Here is a 16,130-nt window from a genome sequence, read left to right as displayed (position 1 = left end):
AATATTGAAAAATAAACACAAACAATACATGCGTTGTAATTCCCTTATTGACCAAACAATTGAGTAGAGCCGTCAATGTTGTTTCCTTGTTAGCCTTGCCGTGTGTGTAGGAACAAGTCATGGGAGTGGCCAAGCTAGCCTTTCGTACCATGCCTACACAGCATTAATTTATTGTCCAAACCCAACTATAAAAAAATAAAGGGAAAATGACATTCAATCCCCCAACGTTTAGGAAAAGAAATAAAAAATCCTTCAACATTTCAAAAAGGACTTATAATCCCATTTTCGTTAACAAACACCGTTTGTTTTAACAGTAAATTTATTTTTAATTTTTAATTACTATTATACCCTTATAATAAATTAATTAATATATTAATTTGAGATATATCACAATTAATAATTTTTTAAAACTAAAAATTGAGATACAATTATTTTTTTATCTCTCACTATAAGTGTCGCCGTCAAGTCAATCTAGTGTAATGGTTTTGATTCCTCAAAGAAAATGGTTTAATCAAATTTCATTTTATTAGTAATAATCACATATGAAAGGTTTGATCATTAGAAAGGTATAATTTATAGCAAATCATTTGGGCAAAAATGTAATTGTATCTCAATTTTAAGCTTTTAAAAAATTATTAATTGTGATATATCTCAGATTAATATATTAATTTATTTATTATAAGGGTATAATAGTAATTAAAAATTAAAAATAAATTTACTGTTAAAACAAACGGTATTTGTTAACAGAAAGGGAGTTATAAGTATTTTTTGAAACGTTGAGGGATTTTTTGTCCCTTTTCCTAAACGTTGAGGGGTTGAATGTCCTTTTCCCAAAAATAAAGGCTTTAAATTAATTGACATTATCAACGACGGAAAATTAGGTTGGGATATTTTATGCAACATTTCGATTCATGACCAAAAATTTCATCTTTTTCCTTTAAATATACGTAAGGTCCATTCCTTGAAGTACAAATAGCGGATCACTCAAATTATAATAAATCTAAAGTAAGATGGTCTTTAAATAAAATACTAATATATTTATAATTATAAATAGAGTAATGATATATTTTTATGTGATATAAAGTCTCTATCTTATCTAATGTGATCACAAATCCATTGTTGTTATGAAATCATTTGATAAATGATGCTACCAAGATCACTAATTCATCCCATAATTTATGAAACAAATTTTAAATCTTAAATTTTGTAAAGATACAATTATTATACTAATAATTTATATATATAAAATCATTATTATATTTTTTTTGTAAAGAGAAAATCTCTTGTACATCATAACCAAACAATTTACATTAATTTAGTTCCCATATAGAATTAACAATAAAGAAGAGCTGTTTAAGAAATATATGTTGTCTCGAAAATAATAAATTAATAAATAAAAGGTGAGTTGAAATGCACCATTGGCCAATTGGCATAAACAATAGGATAAATGAAAACTAGTGTCATTCCACGAGTTTTGAGAAAACTATTGGTACAGAAAACGCGCTTAGAATGCGCTTAGCTCTTCCTTTTATTATCCACAGCCAAATTTATATATAAAAACTAAACTTCAACGATTATTATTTTTTCTTATTTTATTTTTTTAAAATTATTATTCTTGAATAAATAAAATAAATAAATAAAAATAAATAAATGTCGCCGGCAACAACTTGTAGTTCTTACATCCGTTTTTGTACAGGGCCAACATAACCACTCCCTTCGTTCTTCTTTCTTCCCTCGCTCCTCTTTCCCTCTTGGAAAACAAAATTATTTTTGTTTTAATAATTAATTTATTTTCTCTTGATTAACCAATAGAATAAAGAGAGAGAAACAAATCTTCCACTAACAAACACGAAAACGAATCGTCTAAGGAATCATCAAAATCATCAGCAAAACGTTAATTTAAAAAATATTTATTTCAAATTTCAGGAATATTAAAACATAAAATAAATTTCAACTTTCTCTCTCTTTCCCTCTTTGGTTTCTTGGTCTTTCTATTTCTATATGAGCCCTAGATCTTGAAAACAATCCTAGTTGGAAAACAAAAGCTCTCTCAGATTTAAGATCTTCCAATTTATTAAAGTCCTTTTTTTTTTTTTTTTTGGTTTGACGAAAAGATCTTTCTTTTAGAGCTCCTTTTTCAGCTCATTCTCTCAGGTATAATTTTTCTTTTTTTCTTTTTTCTTTTTTAATTTTCCTGGTGATTTTCGCGGGAAACTTAAGAGGAAAATGTCGCAACATTAAAGACTTTGACTAAGACACGCAATTTGATTGTGCATTTTGAATCGGTCTTTTTTTTCTTTTACCTAGACTTTGACTTTTATTGCAAGCTTCGTTTCTTTTTTCCAAAATTTTTTGTTTTCATATAAATTTTGTAGCTTTCAGTAGTTGTTGCAAATCAAGAAACCTGCATATCGAACTTCGTCTCTTTACGTTTAAATTTCTAGATTCTGTTAGGTAATTTCTTTTTCTTGCTTTTGTTTTTGTTTTTGTTTTTGTTTTTGGAATTGAATGAGGGGTTATGCGCGGAGATCTGTTTTGGAATTTGAATGTTCATGTTCTGATCCATAATCGATCCCCACTTGTTTAATTTAATTGCATTAATTATGTTTTATATGGCATGTCAATTGATTAATTAATGCTTTCCCGTTTCAGATTATTACTAGTATTATTGAATATCAGTGAATTGAAGAAGGATTATTCAATGTAAAAGAAAGAATCATCGCATCATGTGGAGATAAAAGTTTGTGATTTCAAGGTCTATAATCTTTGGTGGTGCTATAATGAAGTCGGTCAAAGCATGGCGTGTGGGCAACGTGGGAGATTTACAAATTTTACCCGGCTCTCGTCACCGGCCTCATTTGAAGAGACCGATGTGGATTATTGTGCTGGTTACGATGGTCGTTTTGTTTCTAGTTTGTGCTTATATGTATCCGCCTCACACTCGTGGTGCCTGTTATGTTTTCTCTTCGAGAGGTTGCAAATTTGAGTGGCTTCCGCCATCTCCTGTGAGGGAACTCACTGATAACGAGATCGCGTCTCGTGTTGTTATTAGAGATATTTTGAACACGCCTGCTGTTCGGTCAAAGAATTCTAAAGTTGCCTTTTTGTTCCTGACTCCTGGGCCGTTGCCTTTTGAGAAGTTGTGGGATAAGTTTTTTCATGTAAGTTCTTTTTTTTTTTTAAATCTTTTCGTCCTTAGTCTTGGTCTAATGATATTTATGTGCTTCTTTTTTTAATCCCATTGTTCATATACATGAATCATACCCTGTTTTCCAAAATTTAGCACTACAAGTTAGGTTTAGAACAGAGCAAATAAATAAGTAGATTTAGTTGGACAGAGGAGCCAAAGCTGTTGTAGAGTGCTATTTCTAGCATAAGTATTGAAGGTTAGATTGGATTGGGGTTCTCTCTCTTCTTAGAATGGACATTACAATGGTGGTTGGTGAGTGTGTCCACAAGTGATATTTGATGGATGCCATGTGGGCTATAACTTTAAGATATTATGTATGTCGTTTGCCTGTTTGCCTATATGGATTATGCCAAGTCGATTTGTTGAGAGAGTCTTGGGTGCTCCGGAGACAGGAAATTGCTTTTTGCTCGGTGAATTCGTTTGATTAATTTAATCTGGTGTTCCTTTTATTTTTCATTAGGTGGCAACGAGTTGTGATACTTTTGATATGGAATTTCAGTAATGATGAAATACTCAAATATGCATTTGACAGCTGTAGGAGCCATCTCAGTACTACGTAGCATTTTGATTTTTGTTGTTTACAATATAGATTTTTGATACGGAATGTCCATTGATATAGCATTTTGTTTTTCTCTTAGGCCAGTGATATCAGTGCTATAAAGCCTGTTTTTTTTTGTTGTTTGACTTAACTCATACTTCCATGTAACCTTTTCCCATTTCTTGCAGGGTCATGAAGGCAGATTCTCAGTGTATGTGCATGCATCAAGAGATAAACCAGTGCATTTTAGCCGTTACTTTATTAATCGGGAAATTCGCAGTGAGCAGGTTTGTAAACTCAGTTTCTAGAAAAATCTTAATTTTCATTTGCTTCTGTGGTGTCTTTTTCTCCTCCTTGTTTGTTTTTCTTCCAATGATTTTCTGCTTATATCTTTCTACACTCCAGCTGTTCTTCCTGTAGGGAAAACCTTTTACCTCATTTGTATCTTTTTGAATGTTTGTTTTTGAATTAGTTTTTCCATGAACTATGAGCCTCTGAAATCTGTAAGAAATTGCAATTCCTAAATATTCTATGTTGAACATATTCCACCTCTTGCTTGTTCTTCGTTGATGCCCTAATAGGTCATCAGTTTCTCATTTTCGATTTGCAGCAATTCATCATTTGCTGGTGATATTGCTGAATTTTGGAGATTATAATTTATTGTAGCTCACTTTCCATCTTATGTTGTGGTACTTTTATATGTTAGACGACATATGAACATAATTTTCCAAATTGGCCACAACTGTTCTCTTCTCATCCCATGCAAGAGCTCTTGGCTGTCTGACGTTAGATTCTAGGTGACATTCTTCATAGAAAGATAAAAGCTCAGTTTATTAGGTTTGAAACAATAATTGGTGGATTTTTTTATTTATTCTTCTTTCCCTTTTCTCAATTGCATGCTGTGTTGGTACATGTTCTTTCATGGGTTCAATAATAATGTCACCTGAAGAGAAAATGTTTAAAGAATGTTTATTAGTTATGACTCATTTGAGGGCAAATGACCATCCTTTCAGTTCACAGCTTTTATAATTTAAGCTTGTACAATTTCTGTAACACATTACCAATTTACTTATCTTTTGTCAGTCATTCATAGAGATGATGTGCAGAGGTTAATGTCCATGCACAAGTGAAAGCGTTATAAGAATACCCTCAACATGAGAAGAATCACATTAGCGATCTCAAGTTTAGATTAGTCATCATGTCATTTGTTTTTAATACAAACATATATTTTTTCTTACACATACCAACTCAAATGTTAAGGCAGTTGATGTCATATATATTAATGAAATATCACTGCCTTTCCATGTGTTACCAGTTGTGTGCACTAAATTTGTGTTCAGTAATAATCTGTTCTTTTCTGGCTCTTTGTTGTTTCCACTGGTACAAGACATATCCTGAGCTGCTAAATCAGACTGCTTCATTGATTATATATGCAGGTTGTTTGGGGAAGAATTTCGATGGTGGATGCAGAGAGACGGTTATTAGCAAATGCTTTAAAAGATCCTGATAATCAGCACTTTGTTTTACTTTCTGATAGGTGACCAGATTATCAAGTTTCTTGGAGCTCTGTCTCTATTTCTTGAACTGGACCTTTACTAATATCAGTTTATGAATCAACCTTCCTTCCTGGCATTGCAGTTGCGTACCATTGCATGATTTTGACTATGTCTACAACTATCTGATGTATTCCAATATGAGCTTCATTGACTGGTAGCGTGATCTAACATGGCATAATTCAAGTCTTTATTTACTTTTCTTGTGTGTGCATTTTATTTTATTTTACCAATTGATTCTAAATTTTGTCTGCCTGGATGGTGAACGATCCAACCAAATGTTGGCCTTGTTTATTACCTGTTTTCCCTTACAGATGCCCACTTTTTCTTTCCAGTTTTGAGGATCCTGGTCCACATGGAAACGGCAGGTATTCTGAACACATGTTGCCAGAAGTTGAGCTAAAGGACTTTAGAAAGGGTGCACAGGTATATTTTCAAGATAAAAATTACTCAAATAGAAGTGATAGAAGGGCTATTGGTTTATATATATCAGCACACAGCATCGTTAATGTGAATCTTTCTGCTCCCGTATTGTGGTGAGTTCAATGCGTGATTTTTTTTGCAGTGGTTCACTATGAAGCGCCAGCATGCTCTGATAGTTATGGCTGACAGTCTTTACTACTCGAAATTCCGAGATTACTGCAAGGTAATTCGAGCTTAAATTTGGTTACTTTATGTTATTATCTGTCCTTTTTTGCTGTTTAAAGTTTTTATATTTTGTTTTAAGTTTAACTTAAATTTTTCAAGTTGTTATCATTATTGATACTTTACGATGTATGGCTTCATGTTATGGCTTGTTTAAACTTCTAACATCATTATAGGAATACAGTGGAATATCTCATCTTTCTTTCCTCTGTTCAGAGATATTCTTTTGCAAGCTTAAATTCTTAGCATATGGCTAATCGGGAATGTTGTAGCATCATTGAGGGACGCATGGACTTATTTTATGTTGGTCTCTAAATTGGTTGACCTGGCTATAATTTGGTTTTGCTTGATATCTAGCATGTTGTCCACGACATTTTGATCTTCATTGAAAAACTTTCGTGTCATATTGCATATACTTTGAAAAGCTGGCATGCAAAGTACATACAATTTCATATGTCAGTTAGATCATAGAAATAGAGAATTCTCTAATGGGTTTCAGATCTCCACTTAATTGACATGGACCTTTTGATAATGGCAGCATGGTGTGGATGGGAAAAATTGCATTGCTGATGAACACTACCTACCAACCTTTTTCCATGTAAGAATCTTTTTGAAAATTATGACCTCAACTTTTTGATATTTTTTATATTCTCCTAATGAGTTCTTCTGATTGGTGCTTTCAGATGATTGATCCTGGTGGTATTGCCAACCGGTCAGTTACACATGTTGATTGGTCTGAACGGAAGTGGCATCCAAAATCATACAAGCGTTCAGATGTCTCTTATGATCTTCTGAAGAATATTACGGTATATTTATGCTTGATACATCAATTGAGACTATATTTTGCTGCATAATGCTGGACAACTGCACATCAATCATTGCATTCTTGTTAAGTAGCTTTTTTTTTTTAGTATATTGGAATTCAATTATGCAATTTTGATGATGTTATATTTACTTGTGCAGTCGGTTTATCTAAGTGAGCATGTAACAAGTGATGAGCAGGTAAACACTTTCTCGAGATATTTCTAATCCTTGATGCTATATATATAGTTAGGTAACATCTGAAGATATTTTTGTTTCCTTTGGATAATTCAGAGGACAGTGCTGATGCGGCCCTGCCTATGGAATGGTATCAGACGGCCATGTTACTTATTCGCTAGGAAATTCCGCCCGGACACACTTGATAACTTGTTGAACCTTTTCTCCAATTATACAACACTTTGAGTGAAATATTTTTGACTTTTTATATTCTTTGGTCGGATCGACAGCTGCTTTCGACCGCCTTCTTCTCTCCATCTTGGTTTCCGCATATAGATTGCAAAGTTGTAAAAATTGCAGCCACATTATTGAGGCTAGAAACTGTTCCCTTAGCAAAATTTCATAGGTGCAAGAGGCAACAACATATGGAGAGGAATTAGATTGACTTGAGTCACGAGATTGGAGGCTAAGCAGTATAGTGTTTTGCTTCCCTCTGGGGCTGGGTAATTTGTTGTCCATTATTTTTCTACCTCCCTTTGGGCTATTAATGTTGTATCTGTGGGACAGAAAATTTTTGGAGGACTTGTTTTTAGTTTCTGTAATTTATGTTGAATTTTTGTAAAAACTTAAAAATATGAAATTTTCAAACAAGGTAAAAGTTTTACTCCCCTTGTCAGAAAGAATAACGCTTGAATCTTCTCTAACTGCTCGTGATAATATTTGGTGAATTGGTGGTACTTACATTTCTTTCCTTCTCTCCTAATAATAGTTGATCTGTTTGGATCTTTCCGTAAATGAAAAATTGAAAGAGATACAGAAAAATACAGAGAAATAAGTATAAAGAAAGATATAAAATAGCAAGCTTTTTTCTCTTTTGAAGTTATAAAGAAATGCGAAAAACGAATTTGAGGGCATGAGTTACCTATTTTAATTATAAAACGTTATAGAGGTATAATCACATCAAAATTCATCAAAAAGGGGTTATAATAAAAATAATAAAATAATAGAGGTCAAAGCATAAATATTTTCTCTTAAGAGGCTAAACTATAATTAATTATTCTTGGTATATATTGGACTTGGGCGGTCATGGGCCCTGGGGCCAGACACAGCTCCGCCTCGTGCCAATCTAAGCTTAACAAAAACTTCATAATTACTTTAATAAAAAAAAAGAGTTTTAAATTATTGTTTTTTTTTATTTAATATAACTTAAATTAAAATGAATTTTACATGTAACACGTGCAAAATAAATAATAATTAAAGGAAAATAAACATACAATATGAACTTTTAAAGTAATTTGTTGGGTTGGTTTGACTTAGAATTTCTAAATAATAAATTTAAAAGACAAGCTTATTAGGTGAAGTGCTATATTCTCCTTATAAACTAAGTATCAACAATTCTCCCTCGGACGAAACCACCGCCGGACCTCGATCTTTTTGTCTGACACACCTAAATTGTTTAACCACCATATTCTAACTAGTAGGGTCTAGCTCTAATATCAAATTGTTGGGGGGACTTGGCCTATAATTTTCAAGTATTCAACCTAAAAGACTAGTCAATTTGGTGGAATGACCTATTTTTCTTATAAACCCAAGTATCCCTGTATTACTAATCAACGTGGGACAAAACTCAACATAATTTTTAGAAATACATCTATTAACTGATTGGGCAACTACCTCAATCGGTAGACAATTAAAGGAAACCTTTGTTGGTTAATTTAAATCTTTGTTGTTCCTATAACTATCAGATTCTCTCCTGAGTTTGTCCCACGAGTACCAGATTTATTGATGAATTTCAATATTCCTACCAATTTCAGATGATGATAGATAGATAGATACATATACGTAAATAGAGTGCACCCGGAAGTACTTTTGCAAAAAGTACTTCGTCGGCTTCTAAAGAAAGCATGCCGTGCAATTTATTACTCGACCTCGCCATATCTCTTGGCCAACAAGGATTATTGCTTCACTTTCTTGGGCCTGCTTGTTTCTAGTTTTTTTCATACTCAAAAATACAATTCTGGATGCTACATATTTTTTACTTCCAGTGGTTGCAGAAGCGCTTTTTCTGAAGCAGCTGCTCCTGTAATTATGAGAGAAAATAAACAAATGGCTTATCGACTTGTAATAAAGGAGACATCGAATCCTGTTCAATCCAAGAATCCAAAAATTGCTTCCATGTTTTTGACTCAAGGTTCCCTGCCTTTCGAATTGCTATGGGATAAATTTTCAATGTACGTAATTTATATATATTTTTTATTTTCTTTTCCTGTTTATTTAATTTATGTTTCATTAATAAGTTTTACAAAAAGTTAATAAGAGGAGATGGGGAATTATTTTTTGCCTCTGGAAATTCAGTGGAGTAATTAATATAATCTTTTGTTCTTTTCTATTTTCATTAGGTGGCAACAAGTTGACATAGCATTTTGTTTTTCTCATAGCTCGATGATATCATTGCTATAAAGCCTGTTTTATTGTTGATTGACTCAGGTCATACCTGTAAATGGAACCTTTTGCCATTTGTGGCGGGGTCATGAAGGCAGATTTTCAGTGTATGTACATGCATTAAGGGATAAACCAGTGCATCTTAGCCGTTACTTCATTGATCGGGATATTTGCAGTGACCAGGTTTGTAAATTCAATTTCTAGATCTAGAAATCATCTCAAGTTGCATTTGTTTGTGCGAGTGTATGCCACCTATTTTTTTTTTCATCTTCTTGTTTAGTTTTGCCACGAACTACGATCTTCTGCAAGTCTGTAAGAAATTGCAATTTTCGAATATCCTATGCTGAACATATTCCACCTCTTGCTCGTGCTTTGTTGATGCCCTAATAGGACATTAGTTGCCCATTTTTTATTTGCAGCAATTCATTATTGGCTGGTGATATCGATGAACGTTAATTGGAGACTATAATTTAGTCTATACGACTTTCCATCAGCTAGGAGTAATTATTTGGGCAGATAAATCAGATTGCTCCGTCGATTAATTTGCAGGTTATTTGGGGAAGAATTTCAATGGTGAATGCAGAGAGACGGTTATTGGCAAATGCTTTAAAAGATCCTGATAACCAGCACTTTGTTTTACTTTCTGATAGGTAACCAGATTATCAAGTTACTTTGAGCTCTGTCTCTATTTCTTGAACTGGACCTTTACTAGTATCAATTTTCTGAATCACCCTTCCTGGCATTGCAGTTGTGTACCGTTGCATATTTTTGACTATGTCTACAATTATCTGATGTATTCAAATGTGAGCTTTGTTGATTGGTATTGTGTTCTAACATTCATGATCTGGTGAACCATCCAACCAAATGTTGGCCTTGTTTGGATCCCCCATTTTCCCCTCACGGATGCACACTTCTTTTTCTTTCCAGTTACAAGTATCCTGGTCTGCATGGAAACGGCAGGTACTCTGAAAGCATGTTGCCGGAAGCAGAGCTAAAGGACTTGAGAAAGGGTGTACAGGTATGTTCTCAACATAAATTGCTCAAATAGTAGTGACAGAAAGGTTCTTGATTTATTTATATTTATATCAACTAAGAGCATCATAAATACGAATCTTTCTGCTCTTATATTGTGGAAGTTTGATGTGTGGATTTATTTATTTATTTACTTATTTACTTATTTTTGCAGTGGTTCACTAGGAAGCGACACAGCACGCTTTGGTGACAGTCATTACTACTTAAAATTTTGACATTACTGCAAGGTAATTCAAATTTAAATGTGGAGTATCTCATAGCTTAAATTCTTAGCGTATGGATATATTGTCAAACTCTTGGGCGGTGCCAAACCATGGGGAGAATGTCAAAGTCTTGGGCGGTGCCAAATCATGAAAAATCCACCCAAATTAAAGTCCAAGTAGATGCCGCCCAAGGAAAGAAAAAAAAGGGAAACTTTGACAAAGAAAAAAGAGGAAGAAAAATAGGTGCCGCCCAAAGAAAACAAGAAAAAAATATTAAAATAATAGACAATTTTGGCTATATAAAGGAAGCCCACCATTTTGGTTTCTGCATTCAATTTGTGAGAGAGAAAAAAAAAACCAGAGAGTTTTGTAGAGCTTAAAAAAAAAAAAAACTCTTGTGTTTAGTGATTTGAGAGTTTGGGTGTATTGGGGTTTTGGGTAGTGAGCTAAAATACTACAGTACTTGTAACTCATTTTCACTAGTATAATATTTTTCTTCTATCTTCGCTCGTGGACGTAGGCTAAAAGCCGAACCACGTAATTTCTGGTGTCCATTTTTTGTGCTTGTTCTTTATTTTCTTACAATTTCATTTTAGCTGCGTGTCTATTTCACTCATCAATTTTCTAACAGCAGTATCAGAGCTATTGGTTGTATTTTTTAGAGTCGGGCACTGTTCACGTATACGGTTCTATTCACGTATACGGTACTATTCACGTATACGGTACTATTCACGTATACGGTACTGTTCATGAGAAACAGTGGGAGCGATCCAAGAATTTTATAGTGCAAAGCAAGGAATAGTGGTGTGAGTAAAACAACTGTGTGGTTTTGTACATGTTTAGGAAAGTTCTGTCACAAAGGCGATAAGAGCTTCAGGAGTCTGGGTTTTAAGTGGGACCATTGTGACCCCTCCAGTCTTTCCTATGAACTTTCCTGGTGTGCATTCTCACACATACTCACAACTATTCAAGGTGGTACACTAGCTTGTGTGCGGTATTTATCAATAAAATGGCGGCAAAGTATGAAATTGAGAAATTTAACAGAAATGTGGACTGGAAAGCCAGTTGATTACTCATACCTACATGCATTTGGATGTCTTGTGTACGTGATGTACAATGCCCAAGAAAGAACAAAGCTGGATCCAAAATCTAGAAGATGTATCTTTTTGGGATATGCTGATGAAATAAAGAGGTATCGTCTGTGGGACCCCACTGCCCACAAGATCGTCATCAGCAGAGATGTTATTTTTGTAGAAGATCAACTATAAAGGAAAGATGAAGATAATAGCACTGTAAAAGAAAAGTAAGAGATTGTGCCGGTATATGTGGAAAATAATTCAGAAGATTCAGATTCTTTTGAAGCAGCACCAGAACACGAAGAACAAGAACCAGTCGAGTCTGAGGCTCCAGAAGTTCGTCGGTCAACTCGTGAGAGACGACCGCCAACGTGGCACTCGGAGTATGTCACAGAGATTAACGTTGCATACTGTCTTCTAACAGAGGATGGAGAGCCTTTAACTTTCCATGAAGCTTTAAACAGCTCAGATGTTGCTTTGTGGATGACAACAATGCAGGAAGAAATTGAAGCTCTACACAAGAACAAGACATTGGAACTTATACCACTACCACACGAAAGAAAAGTCATTGGTAACAAATGGGTCTATAAGATCAAACGTGATGGCAATGACCAAATGGAGCGGTATCGTGCAAGACTGGTGGTGAAAGGATATGCTCAGAAAGAAGGTATTGACTTTAATGGATATTTTCTCTGGTGGTTCGACTCACAACAGTCAGAGTAGTGTTGCCGATGTGTGCTACATTTGACTTATATCTTGAGCAGTTAGATGTGAAAACTGCATTTCTTCATGGAGAACTTGAATAAGAAATATATATGCTCCAACCAGAAGGTTTTGCAGAAACATTAAAGGAAAACTTGGTTTGCAGGTTGAACAAATCTCTATACGGTCTCAAACAGACGCCGAGGTGTTGGTATAAGAGATTTGATTCCTTCATCATGAGCCTTGGATACAACAGACTCAGTTCAGACCATTGTGCATATTACAAAAGGTTTGAAGATAATGATTTCATTATTTTGCTGTTGTATGTGGATGACATGTTGGTAGCAGGTCCCAACAAAGATCGAATCTAAGAATTGAAGGCACAATTGGTTAGGGAGTTTGAAATGAAGGACTTGGGATCAGCAAACAAGATTCTAGGGATGCAAATTCACCGAGATAGAAATAACATAAAGATTTATCTTTCACAGAAGAATTACTTGAAGAAAATCTTGCGGTGCTTCAACATGCAAGATTGTAAGTCAATCTCTATCCCAATTCCTGTTAATTTCAAATTATCCTCAAGTATGTGTCCTAGCAATGAAACAGAAAGGAATGAGATGTCTCGAGTACCATATGCATCAGCAGTGGGAAGTTTGATGTTCGTTATGATATGTAATAGACCAGACATTAGACAAGCAGTGGGAGCAGTTAGTCGATACATAGTGAATCATGGTGGAGAGCATTGGATAGATGTGAAGAGGATTTTAAGATACATCAGAGGAACCTCAGATGTTGCATTATGTTATAGAGGATTAGAGTTTATTGTCAAGGGCTATGTAGATTCAGATTTTGCAGGAGATCTTGATAAAAGGAAATCCACTACTGTCTATGTGTTTACACTTGCGGGAGCAGCTGTAAGCTGTGTTTTGAAACTGCAGACCGTTGTGGCCTTATCTGCAACAGAAGTAGAGTACATGGCAGCTACACAAGCTTGCAAGGAAGCTATTTGGATACAAAGGTTATTGGAGGAGCTCGGGCACAAACAATAGAAAATTCCTGTGTTTTGTGACAGTCAGAGTGCCTTGCATATTGCAAGGAATCCAGCCTTTCATTCTAGGACAAAGCACATAGGAGTCCAGTATCACTTCGTTCGAGAAGTAGTGGAAGATGGAAATATGGATTTACAGAAAATCCATACGAAGGAGAACCTAGCAGATATTTTGACCAAGCCGATAAATGCTGACAAGTATCTGGAGTAGATCCTTTTGTGGCCTAGCAGAAACGTAGGCAACATGATTATAGCGAAGCAGAAAGAATAGTGTGGAGATTGATTGATTTTCAATCTAATTTCCAAGTGGGAGAATGTCAAAGTCTTGGGCGGTGCCAAACTATGGGGAGAATATCAAAGTCTTGGGCGGTGCCAAACCATGAAAAATCCACCCAAATTAAAGTCCAAGTAGATGCCGCCCAAGGAAAGAAAAAAAAAAAAAAGAGAAACTTTGACAAAGAAGAAAGAGGAAGAAAAATATGTGCCGCCCAAAGAAAACAAGAAAAAAATATTAAAATAATAGCCAATTTTGGTTTCTGCATTCAATTTGTTTAATCTTCTAATATGTTTTGCTCTTATTGGTGTCTTCAGATGGTTGACCTTGGTTGTATTGCGTACTGGTCAGTTATTCATGTTGATTGGTCTGAAGGGAAGTGGCATCCAAAATCATACAGTGGTTCAGATGTCTCTTACGATCTTCTAAAGAATATCATGGTGTGTTGTTCGCTTTGTGATGAGATGGACAACTGCACTCAATCTGATGATGTTATATTTACTTGCAGTCCCTTAGACACTTTCGTGAGACATTTCTCATCGTTGATAAATGTCATATAGTTAGACAAAATCTGAAGATATTTTCGTTTCCTTTGGATAATACAGAGGACAGTGCTGATGCGGCCCTGCCAGTGGAACGGTCTCAGACGGCCATGTTACTTATTCGCCGGGAAATTCTATCCTGACGCACGTGATAACTTGTTGAACATTTTCTCCAATTATACATGTTTGAATCTTGAGCAACAGTGTTTGTCAAGCAAGAAAGCACGGGAAAACTAAGAGAAAATATAGAATAGAAACTCGTAGAAAATTCTAATTAACTAATAGAATGAATTCTGGTTACATATTTATAGAAGCTAAATGCTTCACAATAATTTGTTATACATTAATGTAGGAGGCATGTAGGATAGAATAAACTAAGAATTATAGATTTAGAGTCAATTTAATATATAATATTTTATTAGGGTTTATCTTATTTTATGCCAAGTAATGTTTCTTTCCATTGTCTTAATTTAGGCTTGCATTGACTCTAAGGCTTTTATTGATTCATGTCATATTTCTAATGAATGGTTTTGTGTTTGTTAGAGTCGCTTTATCCCCCTTGTAATTTGATCTTCAAATTGAGCATAACTTTCTCTTGAAATCATTGTTGCTGTCTTTTTTCCCCCTTCTAAAGAGAGAAACATCAAATTAACGACAAAATAAATTCCAAAAGACAATAATCTATAATATTATTGATGAAAATTTTAAAGGTGTTGCAATAAATTAGGATAACAACCATGATTAACTTAGTCCTAATTCTTCTCAAATAAGAGGAATTATCTAAAATTTTAACTAGACTAAAATTACAAATGTGATTTAAATAAGTTTAATAAAACAAGATAAATCTTAATAAAATATTAAATACTAAATAGACCCAAAATCTAGAATTCTTAATTTATTTTACCCTATATGCTTCCTACATCAGACACACACAGGTGCCTTGAGCTTCATATAAGCTGCCTTGAGCTTCATATAAGCTAAACTAACTAAACTAACTGTGCCACATCAGCTCAGAGAGCTATTCAGTATTCAACTGCTACAAGTCATACAGCACCACTGTGCTCCGCATGTATCACTAGATTCACTTACAATACAAATACAATACTTAAGTGAAATATTTTTTGGTCTTTTCTTTTTATTCTTTGGTCGGATCGACCGCATATAACTTGCAAAGTTGTAAATTGCTCGTACATTATCGAAGCTACGAAAGTTCCCTAAGCAAAATTTCATAGGTGGAAGAGGCAACAATATGTATAAGGTTGAGTCACAAGACTGAAGGCTAAGCAATACACTGTTGCTTTTTGCTTTCCTTTGGGGCGGGGTAATTTGTTGTCCATTTATTTCTCTCTCTTCTCCAATTGGGCTATCAATGTTGTATTTTTAATTTATGATGAATTTTTGTAAAGCCTTAAACGAATGAAATTTCCGAACAAGGTTGTTTACTCTTCTTGTCACAAAATATCGGGGTAGAATCTTCCCTTTTCATTTCCTTTGTAATATTGATAACTGATATAAACCTCGCGATCATATTTGGTTAATTTTGTTGTACGTGCATTTCTTTCCTTTTTCAAACAGTTTTAATGTGTTTTGATATTTTTCCTAAATGAAAAACTGGGAGAGATTCAGAAAAAATAAAGTAGAGGATGAAGATAAAATAGGATTTTTTTTTTGAGGTTTATAAAATGAAAGAATAATAAGTGTAATAGGAAAATAAAACAAAGGGGAAGAGTTGTAATTATAGAACATCATACATTGGACACAGGTACACAATCAGAAAATCAACGAAAGTCGTCAATGAAATCCGACCATTGATGGATATATGATAAAGACTTTTTGAATAAATTTTAAAAGTTTATGGACTCAATGGGTAATTAATTCAAACTACAAAGACTCAAGGATTGTCTCTA

At 34.2% G+C, this 16,130-nt stretch overlaps 1 protein-coding gene and 1 long non-coding RNA gene across 6 annotated transcripts; both read left to right on the top strand.

The window, feature by feature from the left end:
• Positions 1-1,687: 1,687 nt before the first annotated feature.
• On the top strand, positions 1,688-14,475 carry LOC102623544 (glycosyltransferase BC10-like). 4 transcript variants are annotated; one of them, XM_052433857.1, is made up of 11 exons: positions 1,688-2,154; positions 2,653-3,161; positions 3,917-4,015; positions 5,165-5,265; positions 5,367-5,438; positions 5,617-5,707; positions 5,847-5,927; positions 6,465-6,524; positions 6,610-6,732; positions 6,890-6,928; positions 14,287-14,475. In XM_052433857.1, exons 2-11 carry the CDS (start codon positions 2,781-2,783, stop codon positions 14,458-14,460), a joined length of 1,221 nt encoding a protein of 406 aa, XP_052289817.1. In that variant the 5' UTR covers positions 1,688-2,154; positions 2,653-2,780; the 3' UTR covers positions 14,461-14,475. The 4 variants fall into 4 exon arrangements, with proteins under 4 accessions (XP_052289817.1, XP_052289816.1, XP_052289818.1 ...); XM_052433856.1 differs by lacking the exon at positions 1,688-2,154 and adding an exon at positions 2,161-2,454; XM_006474177.4 differs by lacking the exons at positions 1,688-2,154; positions 14,287-14,475 and adding exons at positions 2,164-2,454; positions 7,022-7,568.
• On the top strand, positions 9,398-14,277 carry LOC102611762 (uncharacterized). Of its 2 annotated transcripts, none has more exons than XR_008051818.1 (5): positions 9,398-9,529; positions 9,896-9,996; positions 10,095-10,149; positions 10,274-10,364; positions 10,533-14,277. It is a non-coding gene; the product is annotated as an uncharacterized LOC102611762 (long non-coding RNA). The 2 variants fall into 2 exon arrangements; XR_003065010.2 differs by having other exon boundaries at positions 9,766-9,996.
• Positions 14,476-16,130: the final 1,655 nt, after the last annotated feature.

The sequence above is a fragment of the Citrus sinensis genome, chromosome 9 (genome assembly GCF_022201045.2).
Source record: "Citrus sinensis cultivar Valencia sweet orange chromosome 9, DVS_A1.0, whole genome shotgun sequence".
In the NCBI taxonomy this organism is placed as follows: Eukaryota; Viridiplantae; Streptophyta; class Magnoliopsida; order Sapindales; family Rutaceae; genus Citrus; species Citrus sinensis.
This window is presented reverse-complemented; position numbering and strand designations above follow the sequence as displayed.